This window comes from Dipteris shenzhenensis, chromosome 5, assembly GCF_047967505.1.
Source record: "Dipteris shenzhenensis isolate YYH24624 ecotype China chromosome 5, Dip_SZ_1.0, whole genome shotgun sequence".
Lineage (NCBI taxonomy): Eukaryota > Viridiplantae > Streptophyta > Polypodiopsida > Gleicheniales > Dipteridaceae > Dipteris > Dipteris shenzhenensis.
In genome coordinates this window covers 3271095-3287776 of record NC_141600.1, presented here as the reverse complement: position 1 = coordinate 3287776, position 16682 = coordinate 3271095, and the positions used below count along the sequence as shown (strand labels likewise).

Here is a 16682-nt window from a genome sequence, read left to right as displayed (position 1 = left end):
ATTAGGCAAATCAACCTCATGGCGCCTAGCTGTAGGTGAATTTCGTTTTTGAGTTTTTGGCAGCCCTGCCAGCTCCCTAGTTGATGGCAAATGCTTCTAGAGGCTCTTGGGTAGTAGGCGAATCAACCTGGTGGCAATAGGTGAATTTCGTTTTTGAGCTTCTAACAGCCTTGGCAGCTCCTTGGTTGATGGCAGATTCTTCAAGAGACTCCCTGGCTGTAAGCAAATTCCGTTTTTAAGTTTTTGGCAACCATGGCAGCTCTCAAACAGCCCACAAACTGTTCTAGTAGTCAAAAATCAGCAAGGCAATTTGTTAGAATGGCCCTGGGGTACGTGAACTTCCTCTCTCCCTTCCTCTCCAAAAAACTGCCTCCAAGTGAATTTCAACTTTTTGGCTTGCTTCCCAAGCCAGCTTGCCAAACGTGGCCCATGGAGCTATTTTTAGCATTGATATTTACCCCTCTCTTTCCCTTCAGCTCCTTGCCTAGGCCGATGGAATTAATGCATTGGATTAGCCCTTTTTACAATTCTAATTAATGAGAGGCCACATGTATTTACAGGTCTAGAAAATTCACATCCCCGTGACAAACATGGTAGCAGGCGGGCCACATAGACCCAATGCATGCCCTTTAAGATTGGAGGCATGTTGCATCCTCTATAGATTCTCGATGCTAAATGGGAAAGTATTTCTAGGAATTTTGTCAAGGGTTACCCTAGAAACCAAGGCTTAAAGTTTATTGGACACTTTTGAACAAGTAGTTTTGAAAAAATTGGAACTACTTTAAGCTTGAGCCTTGAGCTTAGCTAATCATCCTCAATCTGATGAGCTAAGAGAGAGGGTGAATCAAGTTATGGTGATATGCCTAGAGCATATGCCTCCAAGAAATCGTCTGATTAAAAGAGGTACCTTCCAATGATTGAATTTGCCTATAATATTGCTAAGCATTCACTTACAAGGTTCAATCCATTTAATGCTTATGTATGGATACCAGCCTAGATCCTTAGGCATTAAAAATGTGAAGGTGCAGATTATAGATAGCTAAAGATTTCTTCACAGATATACAAAAAATGTTAGCACAAGCTAAAGACTCCATAAATATTTGCTCAAGATAGAGCAAAGTTTTATGCAGATCAGAAACATATTGCTAGGATTCTTGAGGAAACGTAGTGGCAAGAAACGCCGTTTGACCAGGCAAAATGGAAACGAAAACGCAAAGAAATCTTTTTACTATTTTTCCCCAAAACCCTAATTAGGGTTTTTCGGCCGCCTCAAGCCTACTGCCTGTGCCATTCCTGTTTTCGCCGCTAACCCTCCACTCTCCTCTACCCTCTAGTGTCCACTCTCCCCTACTCTCCTCTACCCTCCACTCTCCTCTACCCTCTCCACTCTTCTCAATTTCCTACTCCTCCTACTCCCTCCTAGAGTCCTCCTCCTCTACCCTCTCACTCTACTCACTTTGTAGCATAATTTGTCTCTTTAAGCACTATATTCATAATTGTATTATGTATAAGAAATTTATTTTTACACATAAATTGTACTATATTTCCATCTCATGTTTCGCCATTTCGGCTCGGGCCAAAAACTTCTTTTCTGGCGTTTTTGCCGTTTCTGTTTCGGCTGGAAACTATGCAAGGAAGGCATCTGAATATATTTCCAAAAGATTCTAAGACTTGAGGATTGGGAAGTATCCAAAGATATTCCACAAGCATTGCGGCCCTTTCCGCATCATTCAACAAATCAATGATGCAGCTTATTAAGTTAAAAGCCCTTCCAATGTCAAGGTTTATTCAATTTTCCATCTAGTATCTCCTATAGAATTGATAGAGTTGGAGGATTTGACCTATGTTCTAAAAATGTTCTAGATAAAAACCAAAAACAACTCAGGAATAGGATTGTTGTTGAGTATTATATTAAATGAAAAAGTAGAAAGATGAAGATTCAACTTGGGAGAGGGTTGTTGACTTAAAGAAATGCTTCCCTAGCTTTCTCTCCAAGGACACAGATACTTGAAGGGGGGGAAATGTTAAGTCACTAGCTAACCCTAGTAGCTAGTAACTCATCTATGGGTCGAGGAAGACCTTGCTAGGTGGCATTAGGAGGTCAGAATGGGTAATCTTCACTGGAATGATATATATGGATTGAGGTCTAGAAGGGAATGAGACGTGTATGCTAATTATAGCCATGGACTGTGGCTATATATTGGTACAGGGGACACATTGTTGGAGAGACTGATCAGTACCTAGACATTGGTTCCTTCTAGGGGCATGGTTGTACCTGATGAGCTAGGTTGAGACATGTCTTGTGGATGGGGCTTTTGTGATATGGGATGCAGAGGTCTATTGACCTAGGGTCGGGTTGTGTGCCTTCCCTATGACCTCCAATGATCCGGGGCGAGCGTATTGCTATATGGTTAGGTGGTGAGTTTCCGAATGAAGCACTCAATGGTTTGGTTCCTAGTATATGGTTCAGTGAAGATGATCTTGGTAGTGGAGTTGGTGTAGGAATTGTCTTGGTCATGTATAATGTTTTGCTTTGAAATGTGGCAATAAGTTCCGTGGCTCCCATGTCACAAATGGTTCAATGACAAGCGCAAGGAAACTAGATCAAAGTAAAAGATGCCATGGACAGCTAATTTTGAGTTGGCAAGACGAGATGCAAACGTTCACACAAAGTGATTAACTGAAATACAAGGAGGCATTGGGCCTGAAGGAGATTAGATCCATCATCTAGATGGATTTTGGAAAGAAACATCATGACGTACATAGAAGATAGGAGACACCGGAGACATCACATGAGACTAGATGATTGCACATGCCAAGGCAGTGGGCACTTTATGAAAAGATGGGATGCGAGCAAGTACTCAATATTTCAATGAGCGTAAGCAAATACCCATTTCTTCTCTATAAGGGTGTCAATTAGAGTCTATTACATTAGATAGATGATTGCACATGCCAAGACATTCTCTGTGAGGGTGTCAATTAGAGTCTATTACAATCGACAAACCACGAGATGGTAGGACGAACCACACCTCCTTGGATGTGTGACATGTTTAATTTAGCCATGTATGAGGCATTCTCAGCTGGTTGGATAAGAATTGAGATCAATCATTCCATAAAGGGGGAGACAAAAATACCCTGTACTAATGATAACATAAGCTTAGCTTTGCTAACTAATACTTGTAAGATAGGATATATTCTAGTCTTATGGCAGTATATATGTGAACTATAGAACCGGTATGGTTAGCTCAGTCATGGCCAAGTTGTTTGGGAGTCAAAAGTCAGCCAATGGGCTGAAGAAACTAAACAGTGGAAAACCACGACAGCCCTGCTTTTAACAAGGTGGCACAATCGCTAAGTCCCCATTTAGAGAAAATGCAAAGTAGCTCAGATAAATATTACAAATTTTCTAATAACTTGTAAAAGGGAAAGGAAAGGTGTAAAATTGGAAGTAAAGGGAAGGAGAAAAAAGCAAGTGAAGGTGAATAAATATGAAAAAAGGTAGATGAGTGAAAAGAGAGGAGAGGAGAGAGGGGATGGAGCATTAAATAAGAGTGGGACGTGACATGCTTTTAATAAAGGTGGTGTTATACAAGGCCAAAAACTTAATCCTAGACATCATTAGTATCAACTAAACCGTCACTAAAATTCAAACTAATACTAAGCAACATTAGAAAGTCAGCATGATTTTTGGAACTAGTCTTCCAACATCGGTCCTGATGAGCGAAAAACTTATGGCATCAGATTCCAGACTGAGGAGATCTTGATTTTAGGCATCTCCAGGGCTTTATCTTCATTTGTTAACCATGCTATTGAACTTCTCCTCAAAGAAGAAATCGTTGTAATTACAGTATCGCTGCAATAAGCTGTTGCAAGTCATCAGCTATGATTACTTGATTCTACAGGTGTGCTTGAAAGTGAATTTCTACATCAAACTATTGAAATTTGGTACTACTAACACTGAAGTGCGTATGTCAGAGCCTACATGCAGGATTGGTCACAGTTCCTTCAAGATTTGGCACTCAACCTATTATTATTGTTGAGTTTATGGCATCAGATTCCAGACTGAGGAGATCTTGATTTTAGGCATCTCCAGAGCTATATCTTCATTTGTTAATCATGTTATTGAACTTCTCCTCAAAGAAGAAACCGTTATAATTACAGTATTACTGTAATAAGCTGATAAGTATTCTGGGCATTATGTTCTATTCGAACTTTGAACATTCTGTTCTATTTCAAATCAAGTATCATTGAATAAAGAGATCTATTCCTGGTAAGGAAAGGTTCTTACTGACAACCCATGCAGTGCTGCTTTATTTCTTTCTTTGGTTTTTCTCTAAACACTACCTTAGGTTGATGATTTGAATGTTGTGGTTCAAGTTCAATTCAGTTTCAAGATTATTAAAATGTCTTAATTATGTAATTCATGGAAATCGCGTTTTCACTTAAGAATAAATTTGACACCCAGGAAGCATTCTGGCCCAAAATGGAGAGCCTACTCTGGGTGTTTTTGGATAGGAAGAAAAAATTTGGAGAGGCAATATATGAAGCAGTTTGAGGTGACTCGAGATGATTATGAACCAGACCAGGAATTAGGTCTGTAAATTCTTTTTTTTTAAGAACACAAATTCGTTTGGGATTGACACTTATGTTGGCGAGAACAATATCATTGAGCTCACCACCAAGCCAAGAAGAAAATATTTCTATCTGCTTGCCAGGCTGTTTGTCGGGAAGAGATTTTCCAAATGGTTTAGACAAAACTATATGCAAAGGTCAAACCATACATTGTTCATGCTCACAAGAACGATATATGAACAATTTGCAGGCACACTCTTAGTAAATGGTCTGTACAGGTTTCATAGAGTCTTTACATAACAGGTATCATTGTCATCAACTTTGAATTCAAGAGGTGTGCCAAGTCAGTGTGAACAAGTTGTGAGATTTGATGATCTCCTCAATATGGACTGTATCCCTTGAGACCATCCAGCCTACATTCTTTGAAGATGACACACATGGTACTGGCTTTGAAATTCCATGCTTCAAGGGGTCTAGGGGCAGTAGCATCATCAACTTCTAGTCGCCTTAGTGGAAGGCCAGAAAATGTTTTTGCTACATACATTGTCGTATCTGTTTGGAAAGAAAAAGTGAATTTATCGAAGGAGCTTTGAACTTCATTCAATGTTTCAGCCACATCCCCAAAAAATAATATTGTAGGAGATCATGTTTCAGCCATAACACCATGTCTTTCTTGAAGAGACGGTTCAACTATGTATGAATGGCCTTTAAACCTACATCTAAAGGTCATGTGGACAGGGCAATCCTTCAAATTAAACATTTTTTGCAGCTTATTAGTGGCCTTTGTTACACATGTAGGTTTGGCAGTGTAGCTGCCTAGGCAGGGTGTTGTTGCACATCCACAGCATATGGCAGTGCAGAAATCCTCTATTGCTGATGTCACCTCTCTTCAGAGCATTGACTTTTTTGTAGCAGCATCACAAAATATTCTAAGGCAAAAGTTTTCTAAACAATTGTTGGAAACCAAAACATCTCAAACACAAAAGATGTGCGTGTATTTTGAGGTAGTCTTAGCTAGTGGGAAGTCCTTTCATGCTGCATGAAGAGATTTCTCTTAGCTGGCCCAAGCAGTGAAGGAAATGGTGTACCTGCCCCTGGAACCAAAACAGGTTGCTTATGAACCAAACATCCAAGACGATGGGTCACACAACCTAGTCTGTGATAGGGAGACAGATCACCATAGCCAATAAGGTCGGCTGAGGAGAGCTCACCAGGCCCAAAGAGTCCCTCATCTTAAATATACTGCACCCCTCATCACATTGACATATAGCCATCTTGAACAGAGAAATGAACTATAGCATTCAAAGCGACCCTCCCTCTCCAGTAATACGGAGTACTCCTGCCAATAGAATCTGTCTCACCACATTTGAATGCATTCTCCCACAGCGTTTTCTCATGGTCAAGGACCATCAAGGTTGGGCTTACCACCAACCTTCAAGGTTGTGTCGAGAGACATGAAAAACACTCCAGATTTCTTTGGATTCAGATGAACACACCTCTCGACACGACCACTTCATCGTAGTATGCTATTTCCCACCTGAGACCTCACACTTTACCAGAGATCTTCGTGAGGAGGCTAAGACCTCACCATTCGCAGTGCTACATCGGACATCATGGATTTCTCGAGCCGCCTCCTTGTTGGGGACTTCAACATGAGGATAGATAGCAACAGGTACCACTTCTTGATTTTCTAGATTCTATTTTACTGCCACATGTTGATCTGGATGAGGCAACGATATCCCGAGTACCTGCAGACAGACAAGCCTTAGTCAGGCATGCTTTCTTGGACATAAGCAGCATTGTGCATATAACCCCACCATAGCCAACTCCATTCTTGGACACAGTGGTCACTGCTCTCGGTGCAGAGTCATTACCAATAGTCCCCAGAATAACAGTTTCCAGCTTCTCTGCAGATAATCTCTCATCATCTTGTGCTTAATACAAGAGCAATCGCCTTGCCTGCAACACACGTGAGAATCCCCTCAGGTTTACACATAAGGGCACAGCAAGGCCAGCGTTAGCAGAGTCTTCCTTTGTTCATGTCATGACAATCTAATCGGACAACTATCCTTTCTCCATTTGAGAGCTGAAACTTCCAGCTTTGCATGCACATGTTTGCTTTGGGCAAAAGTACACACCATTTTGCCAAGTTCAGACCACCAGCTTTCCTGGCTTCTTCCACGCTTGAGCCTTCCTTCTTATTACCTCAAACCTATCTGGTCCTTGTGCATGTGAGCATCTGCATATATGTTAGCCATCAATACATATGCTGCAGGACCCTTTTCATCTAGTCCCGCCACATTTTCAAACGCATCTCTTCCAACCTCCACATTCTTCCAATTTTTACAAGCCCCCAGCAGAGTCAACCATACACCAACATGGGGTTGGAAAGGTATCTTCTCAACCATTGCCATTGCCTCATCCAGTTGGCCTGCACGAGCAAGAATATCCACCATACATGAACAGTGCTCCATTGTCGGGATAATGCCATAGTGTTCGCTCATAGCCTGAAAGTACTTCTGGCCCTTGTCTACTAGACCCACGTGACTGCATACGGTGAGAACACTAAGAAATGTGATCTCATTTGGCTGTATGCCTTCCCACCTCATTCTCTCAAACAAATAAAAGACAAGTTCACTCTCTCCCTGGTGGGCATATCCTGCAACTAATGCATTCCATGGTACAATATCCCTTGTGGGCAAAGCGTCAAACAAGCGTTGGGCATCGACCATGCTCCCACACTTAGAATAAATGTCAATAAGACTGTTTGCCACAATCGCATTGGTGGTAAGACCAGCCCTGCTAATTTGAGAATGAAGCTCCTTCGCATTTTCCAGGGCTGCTGTGTTGCCACACGCTTTCAGGATGGCAGCAAAGGTAAAGCTATTAGGTAAAAGACCCCGCTCTTGCATTTGTAAATAAAGTCTAAAAGCCTTCTGAGCTCCTTTCTTGGCATATCCCTGAATCATGGCATTCCAGGAAACCACATTACAATGAGGCAATTCATCAAAGACATGCCGTGCCTCCTCCAGGCTCTCACATTTTGCGTACATATCCACCAATGTCGTTGCCACAAATACATCTGACTCAAAGCCACTCATTGCTACTTGGGAGTGAATGGCTCTGCCTTTCTCCAAGCATCCCCTTTTGATATATTCTCCGCCAATTTGATTCCCCTCTTCTTGTGCTGCACTACCGCAAGCATTCAATAACCCAATAAAGGTTCGGCCATCTGGTTGGATACCTTCCTGACACATCTGTGCATACAAGTTCAAAGCAAGTGCACCTTCTCCTTGCTTAGCATACCCTCCTATCATGGCATTCCATGAAACTGCATTACGGTGTGTTAATTTATCAAAAACCCAACGTGCATCCTCCAGGCTGCCACATTTCACATACATATCCACCACACTGTTTCTCACATATAAATCTAACTCAAAGCCACTCTTTACTATTTGGGAGTGGATGGATCTACCTTTTACCAGGCACCTTGTTTTCTCAAGCTTGTCATCGACATGCTTTCCCTCTTCCAGTGCAGCCAGGGTACTGCAAGCCTTTAATGCACCAACAAAGGTTCCATCATTCGGTAGAAACCCTTCCTTGCACATGTGGGAATACAAATCCAAAGCCAGAACAGCCTCTTCTTGCTTGGCATACCCCAGAATCATAGCATTCCAGACAACGACATCACGACTAGAAAATTCAACAAAGACACAATGTGCATCCTCCAAGCTCCCACATGATGCATACATATCCACTAAGGTGGTTGCCACAAATAGGTCCGACTCCAAGCCACTTTTTACCAATTCCGAGTGGATGGCGCTTCTGATCTCCAGGCTTCTTGTTTTTCTTAATTTTATATCAACTTGCTCGCCCTCTTCCACTGCTGCAAAGCTACTGCAAGCTTTCAATGCGCCAACAAAAGTTCGGTCATCTGGTTGGACACCCTCCTGACGCATCTGGTCATACAACTCCAAAGCCTGTCTGCTCTCATCCTGGTGGACATACCCCAAGACCATGGCATTCCAAGAAACCACGTCACGATGAGGCAACTTGTTAAAAACATGCCGGGAATCCTCCAGGCTTCCACATTTGCCATACATATCTACCAAGGTGTTTCCCACAAATATAAATGACTCAAAGCCATTCTGTACTACTTGAGTGTGGATGGCTCTTCCTTTCTCCAGGCACCCTGTTTTCTCGTATTTCGTATTAAGGTGCTTTCCCTCTCCTAGTGCTCCCAGGCTACTGCAAGCCTTCAATGCACCAACAAAGGTTCGGTCATCCGGTTGGACACCTTCCTGGAGCATCCGTGCATACAAGTCCAGAGCCAGGACACCCTCTTCCTGCTTTGCATACCCCAGGATCATGGCATTCCAGGAAAATACATCACAATAAGGCAATTCTTCAAAGACGCACTGTGCATCCCGCAGGCTCCTGCATTTTGCATACATGTCCAGCAAGGTGTTTCCCACAAATGCATCTGCCTCAAAGCCTCTCTTTACTACTTGGGAATGGATGACTCTACCTTCCTCTAGGCACCCTGATTTTGCACATCTCCCATCAACTTGCTTCCCCTCTTCCAGTGCTAGCAGGCTAATGCAAGCCTTCAGTGCACCAATAAAGGTTCTGCAATTTGGTTGAACACCTTCTTGATGCATCCATGCATACAATTCCAAAGCCCACACACCCTGTTCTTGCTGGGCATACCCCAGGAGTAGGGCATTCCAAGAAACCACATCACGATAACGTAATTCATCGAAGATGCACCGAGCATCCTCCAGGCTCCCAGATTTTGTGTACATATCCACCAATGAGTTCGCCACAGATACATGCAACTCAAAACCACCCTTCACTGCTCGGGAGTGAATGGCTCTTCCTTTCTCCAGGCATCCTGTTTTCAATGGTTTCCCATCAACTTGTTTCCCCTCCAGTGCTGCCAGGCTACTGCAAGCCTTCAATGCACCAATAAAAGTTTGGTACTCCGGTTGGACACCTTCCTGGCACATCTGTGCATATAAGGTCAAAGCCAGGACCCCCTCTTCCTGCTTTGCATACCCCAAAATGATGGCATTCCAGGAAACCACATCACGATGAGGAAATTTATCAAAGATATGTTGTGCATCCTCCAAGCTTCCACATTTAGTGTACATATCCACCATAGTGTTTCCCACGTATATGTCTGACTCAAAGCCTCTTCTCACTATGTGGGAGTGAATGGCTCTACCTTTCTCAAGGCAACCTGTTTTTGTAAATCTCTCATCAATCTGTTTCGCCTCTAGCAATGCTGCCACGCTACTGCAAGCCTTCAATGCACCAACAAATGTTCGATCATCCAGTTGGACACCTTCCTGACACATCTGTGCATACAACTCCAAAGCCCGTAAACCCTGTTCCTGGTGGGCATGTCCCAGCACTATGGCATTCCAAGAAACTATATCACGATGAGGTAATCCATCAAATATACACCATGCATCCTCCAGGCTCTCACACTTCGCGTACATGTCTACCAAGGTGTTCCCCACATATACGTCCAACTCAAAGCCACTTTTCAATACTTGGTAGTGGATGGCTCTACCTTTTTCCAGGTATCTTGATAGATGAAGCTCCTCACCAACTTTCTTCTCCTCTGCCAGTGCTGCCAAGCTACCACAGGCCTTCAATACACCAACAAAGGTCCATGCGTCTGGTTGGACACCCTCCTGGCACATACATGCATACAAGTCCAAAGCCAGGAATACCTCTTCCTGCTCGGCATACCCCCCAATCATTGCATTCCAGCAAACTACATCATGATGAAGCAATCCGTCAAAGACACCTTGTGCATCCTCAAGGGCCCCACATTTGGCATACATATCCACCAAGGCAGTTCCCACATATACATCTGCCTGGAAGCCACTCTTTACCACATGGAAGTGGATAGCTCTACCTTTCTCCAAGCATCCTCTTTTCACAAAATTCCAACCAACACACTTCCCTTCCTCCAGTGTTGCCATGCTACTGCAAGCCTTCAATGCACCAACATAGGTTTGTTCATTTGGCAGGACAGCTTCCTGGTGCATCCATACATAAGAGTCCAAAGCCCGTGAACCCTCTCCTTGATTGGCATAGCCCAGGATCATGGCATTCCAGGCAACCACATCATGAAGAGGTAAGTCATCAAAGGCACACCATGCATCCATCAAGCTCCCACATTTTGCATACATATCCACCAAGGTGGTTGCCACAAATATATTTCGCTCAAAGCCACACTTTACTACCTGGGTATGGATGGCTCTGCCTTTATCCAGGCATCCTGAGTTCACAAATTTGTCATCAACTCGGTTCCCCTCATGTAGTGCGGCTAGCCGACCACAAGCCTTCAATGTGCCAACAAAGGTTCGGTCATTTGGTTGGACGCCGTCCTGGTGCATCCGTGCATACAAGTCTAAGGCCTTTGCACCCTCTTCCTGCTGAGCATATCCCAGGATCATGGCATTCCAAGAAACAACATCACGTTGGGGCAATTTGTCAAGGACATGCCGTGCATCCTTTAGGCTCCCACATTTTGCATACATATCCACCAATGCATTTCCGACATATACATGGGACTCAAAGCCACTCCGTACTACGTGGGAATGTACGGCTCTACCTTTCTCCAGGCATCTTTTTTTTTCAAGTATCTCTTCAAGTTGCTTCCCCTCTTCTAGTGCTGCCAGGCTACTGCAAGCCTTCAATGCTCCGACAAAGGTTCGGTCGCTCACCTGGATACCTTCCTCAATCATCCGATCATACAGCTCCAAAGCCTTCACACCCTCATTGTGACTCGCGTAGCCCAGTATCATAATATTCCATGAGATGCCATTGCAGTTAAGCATATTGTCAAAGACTTGGCGAGCAACCACCATGCTTCCATGCTTCACATACGTTTGCATCAAATTGTTTGTGTCAAATACTGGTAGCTCATTTAAATGTTCAAGAACTTCCTCAATGTTATTCAGCTGAGCCAGTCCCTTGGAAACTGCACTCCAAGCTCTGCCTGGTACAAAGGAATGGCGGCAGAAGGGCAGCCTAAGCTGTGGGCCCATAATCAAGCAGATATGACCCAGCAGAGAGACCTAGCTCAGACAAAACAAGACCAAACAAATGGATTGCAATCATGAGGGGGAAAACGTAAATCACCTGGTACTCTTTGCTGGACTGCCCTTTTCCTTTAGATGACCGATCGCACGACAGGAATCCGTTCTCTCTTGATGATAAAGTCATAGGATCGTATGGTGTAGCCTGTACATTTCTTCTCTATAAGCTTACAATAAAAATATCGATTGTTACATTAGCGGACGCGTTCAGTGCCTAATAAGAGCGCTAGATCGTCACTAGCAATTACGTTATGTGTACACTAAATGTTTTTCGGAGCGATCTATGGAAGCAGATGCATTTCAATTGAACGATTTAACTCACGCAAATAGCTTCATTTAAATCGTGTATACAATGAACCATGAGATGTATGGATGCAGATGCATTTCATTGAACGATGATGTATCCAATTAAACATAAAGTGTCTAAGACAACAATTGTAGTGAACCACCACGGATGGGTTGTTGCCATGTGGCAGCTTGGAGGAGAAGAGACTTCCACGCTTGGACTCTTACACTATCACTAGCAATTGGATTCCTTGGACTCTTAGACTACCAAAGGCTCTTGCTTGGACTCTTGGACTACCAACTACCCACTCACACACTTGCATACATCATGCCACACATATATACGTGCATATGCGTACACAACACACACATCCACACATGTATATATGCACACAAAAACACACACATGCAAGCTCACTCATATGTGCATGTGTACTTGTATGTATGGTGTGTGCATGTGCATGTGTGTATGTATGTGTATGCATGTGTGCACAACACACATATAGGTATGGGTTGCATACACATACACACACACATACACACGCAAGCATACACACTCACACACACACACACACTCACACACACACACACATATGCAAGTATGAGTACAAACACACACACCGTCACACATGCAAATAGACACGCACATATAAACACATGCAGGCGTGTACATGCGCAAGTGCGTGCACACATAAACATGCACGTACACATGCGAGCGCACATACATACACACACACCACACACATACACATGCATACACGTAACAACATATGGACATGCACATACATATGCACATGCCACACATATCCGCAATACACATACATGCACGTTCTCATACATACCAATACGCACACACATATGCACACATTCACATATGCATGCAGACGCACACATACATGCACATTCACAACACACATATGGGTGCACATAGACACACAGACACACCGCATACATACACGTACACATATGCACATGTGTAGACATAGGCACACGACGCACATGTACGCATACACATGCACATTCATACAAAACACACATAGGCAAGGGGTGTACATGCATACATGCAAGATGTGTGCAAACACAGATAATCACATGTGCACATAGATGCGCGCGCACACACACACACATGAAGGTGTGCACACGCACATAGGTGAAGTGTAAAAATATATCAACGACTATGCATGCAAACATCTTATAGCTGTGTCTCCCTCTTCCTCTCTCTAAACATGTGTAGTAAATAACAATATTTCTAGCACTCTAAAAACTCTTCGATTATATTATAATCAAATAGTCATTGACTCCACATAATGCCATAGTAGCATGTGCTTTTTACTCGTATATACAAACATGTATCATGTATTTGTTTTGAAGGCATCATATCCAAACATATAATGTGAAACCTATGCACAAATGATGTGGTATGAAAGCCTTTAGACATGTCACACATCAAAAATAGATTGGTGAATTATGAAAATATCATTGTTGCAAACCATAAGCCTACATCCTTCCATTGCATGCTATAAGGATCGGCCTATTCTAATGTGCAATGGTTGTTTCCACGTCCTTTTTCATCCAGAAGCCCTCGTTACCAAAGTGTACACCACCTCTTAGTGATTGCTTTTAAAGATAAATTTTAGAAAATTAGATGCTCATTGGGTTTGGGATGAAAAGCTCGGCGACCATGACCTCTTTTTTTTTCCAAACAAAACTTTGTTGATTACCCAAAATAGCCAAACTATGACAACCTATATGATTTACAAATCCAAAGGGTCATGTAGTGGATAGGATTGTGGAGACTTGGTTGCTTGTTTAATAGGTGGAACCTTGGTCTATTGGGTGGAGCACCTAAGAGCCTTATCATTAAAAGGTTGATAGCTAATACAACCTGACATGTTGGCTTTATCCTTTTCTTGTGGTCTCCTCCATCTTCTTCATCATCTCTTCCTTCTTGTGCATGAGATCTCTTCTCCTCTCTTTCTCAGCATGTTGTCAAAGGACCCTCTCTAGCTAGTGTGGTTGCACTCTCTCTTCAATCAGTTCCTCACTCAAGCCTATTCGTTCAGTTGCCATTGCCGTAGCCCTCACCTTGTCTTATTGCCAAGCTCAAGCTAGCTTCTTTAATTGGTTTTGCCAATTTTCTAGCTGCTGTAAGTAGATTCTGAGTTTGTGTTGAGCTCTCCAGTCTCTACTATCTCAACCGTTTTGAGAGAATGCTACTTCGTCTAATAGAGGAACGTATGTTGCTAGGAGTACCTTCTACAATCGCTAGTTTATCTCAAGCCCCTTCTTGGCTGTTATCTCCTATTACAACTATTTTCCAATTGCATGAAGGTCCTTATACTAAAGGTTTGATTAAATAAACCACCAATTGCTAAAAAATAGGTAGTTATGCTGCTGTTCTGATAAGTTTCTGCTTAGAAATAATGCTATGGGGAGCTATTCGTATTGCTTTAGTGCTTCGCACAATATTTGGAGCAAATGTCTTGGAGTTTATTTCAAGCAATGCTTCTATTTTGCCATGATTTTTTATTTTGTTCTAGCCAACTGATTTACGTAAATATGCTACATCTTTGTTGCCTGGTTGTAGAAGTCTATGGCCAAGGATATAGAGTTACAAAGGTGTTTTTTTAATTAAAGTTGGCACATGGAAAAAACACCATTCTTGATTCTGATATCTCAGATTTCGTTTATCTTGTTATTTTAACATTGCATTAAAACACTGACATGTGGTTGGTCAAATATTTCTTCCTCAGTGTAGTGTGAATTTTCTATTACAGCCATCTTGTTCTTGTTGGCTACTACAAAAGGAGCTACCTCTTGTCATCCAGTGGCTCTATTTTTCTCTTTTTTTTTAGCCGAAGAAATTGTAGATTGATTGATGCTTTATTAGTCATATTATTGGCGTCCACAGGTATGCTTATATTCATCGAGTACAAATTTCTTTTGTACATCTTGGGCTTCAATGGCCAAAGAAATCTCTAATATTGAGAAGTTTAATGGTGAGGGCTTCCATTCTTGACAAACTCAAGTTAAATATTATCAATGTTCAAGTGCCTATGGCTTTATGTCAATGGCAAGAAAACTCTAGATTTAACAAAGGCAAATGAGGTTGAGGATGATGAAATATCTCAATCAATTATCATGCTTTACCTTGACAAAAGTCTCATCCATCATATTGATGAGCTTACAATGCTGAACTTAAATTGGGATGACATGGAAAATTTGTATGGTGCTAAATGAAACTTTTTACAAATTGCTTGAGATTTTTTTAGCCTTGAATATACTGAAGGTGATCTTGGTATCTTTATTTCCCACATGAAGAGACTTATGGACCAAGTGGAATCATTAAGTGCTAAGATTGAAGAGGAAGACACAATTTCTATGCTTCTTAAGGCTGACGTCAAATCATATTCCACTTTGGTCATGACCTTGAAAAATGTTACCAATCCTATGCTCAAGGGAGGGAGTCATCTCTGCTCTTCTAGATGAGGAGAAGCTGATTAAGTCCACTTGTTAAATGAAGCATTGTATTCCAAATTTAGCTCAATCAAGTGTTCTTATTGCAAAAGGAAAGGCACACTGAAGCTAAATTCTTCTCTTATTGTAAAAGGAAAGGCCACAGTGATGCTAAATGCTTCAAGAAGGATCTAATTCATGCTAGAAATGTGAGCATAGCCACTTAGCAAACAGTGTACTAGGCTAAGTCTTGTAATGGGACAAGACTTGAGGACCAAGCACCATGCCAAATCTTGTCCCATACATAGGTTTTCATACACACATTTTAGTTATGCCCATAGTGGCATGCATTGAGACACGTTTGGGTCCACCAACGTTAGTACTGCATGGGGAAGTTGGGCATTGGTGGTCAAAATGGGAGCAAAATTGGAAGGCCACTAAATCACAATGGGAAAAAGATTCATGCTAGATTTCATTGCATTTGGAGTAGTGTGAGGCCTTGTTTTAAGGTGCGGATGACTTTTTACCACTCGCACATTGATGGATTTTCAATAGGGTAAGGCAGAATGCAAGGATTTGTGTCTTTTAATTGGACAAGACTTGATGTGCCTCTAGGGAACTATTGGATCAAGAACCATTCGAAATCTTGTCCCATATAGAGTTCTACATATGCACTTTTTATTATGCCCCTAAGATGCACATGGGTCCACCGGTGTTGGTGTTGCATGGGGAAGTTAGGCATTGCTGGTTGGAATGCAACAAAATTTGGTAGAACTATAAGTAACACTGGGAAAAATATTAATGCTAGGTTTTTTTGCATTAGGAGTAGCATGGGGCCTTGTTTTCGGGCACATATGTTTTTTTTACTGCACACATCACTAATGGGTTTTTAGTAGGGTAAGGCAATATGCAATGCTGTATGTCTTGTAATGGAACAATAATTAGTGTTCCTCTAGGTCACTATGGGTCCAATAACCATTCCAAATGTATTTCCATATAGAGATCACACACATATGCTAGAAGCACATCGATGCATATTTTTTAATTCTCGGGCACGATGCATGGTAAGAAATGCAAAAATAGGCATGTTCAACTCTACAAATCCCCCTTCTCTTATTCTCTCTTCTTTCTCTCTCCTTCCTCTTCTTCTCTCTTCTCCTCTCTTCCTCTCTCCTTTCCCTCTTCTTTCTCTCTTCTTTCTCTCTTCTTCCTCTTCTCTCCCTCTTCTTCCTCTTCTTCCTCTTCTTCCTT

The 16682-nt window shown here is 42.2% G+C and overlaps 1 protein-coding gene and 1 long non-coding RNA gene across 2 annotated transcripts; both read right to left on the bottom strand.

The window, feature by feature from the left end:
- Positions 1 to 5267: 5267 nt before the first annotated feature.
- On the bottom strand, positions 5268 to 12078 carry LOC147901501 (uncharacterized). The gene is made up of 3 exons (XR_015541053.1): positions 11734 to 12078; positions 6447 to 6531; positions 5268 to 6320 (listed from the first exon to the last, which is right to left on the bottom strand). It is a non-coding gene; the product is annotated as an uncharacterized LOC147901501 (long non-coding RNA).
- On the bottom strand, positions 6548 to 11639 carry LOC147901502 (pentatricopeptide repeat-containing protein At2g39620-like). Its single transcript, XM_087375115.1, has 2 exons — positions 10833 to 11639; positions 6548 to 10625 (listed from the first exon to the last, which is right to left on the bottom strand). The coding sequence occupies exons 1-2, from the start codon at positions 11637 to 11639 to the stop codon at positions 6774 to 6776; spliced, it is 4659 nt and encodes a 1552-aa protein (XP_087231241.1). The 3' UTR covers positions 6548 to 6773.
- Positions 12079 to 16682: the final 4604 nt, after the last annotated feature.

Coding starts and splice junctions, on each gene's coding strand:
- LOC147901502 (XM_087375115.1), bottom strand. CDS start 11,639: ATGGGCCCACAGCTTAGGCTGCCCTTCTGCCGCCATTCCTTTGTACCA. Junction 10,626..10,832: donor GCAGAGCCATCCATACCCAG/GTAGTAAAGTGT, acceptor TGGATGCACCAG/GAAGCTGTCCTGCCAAATGA.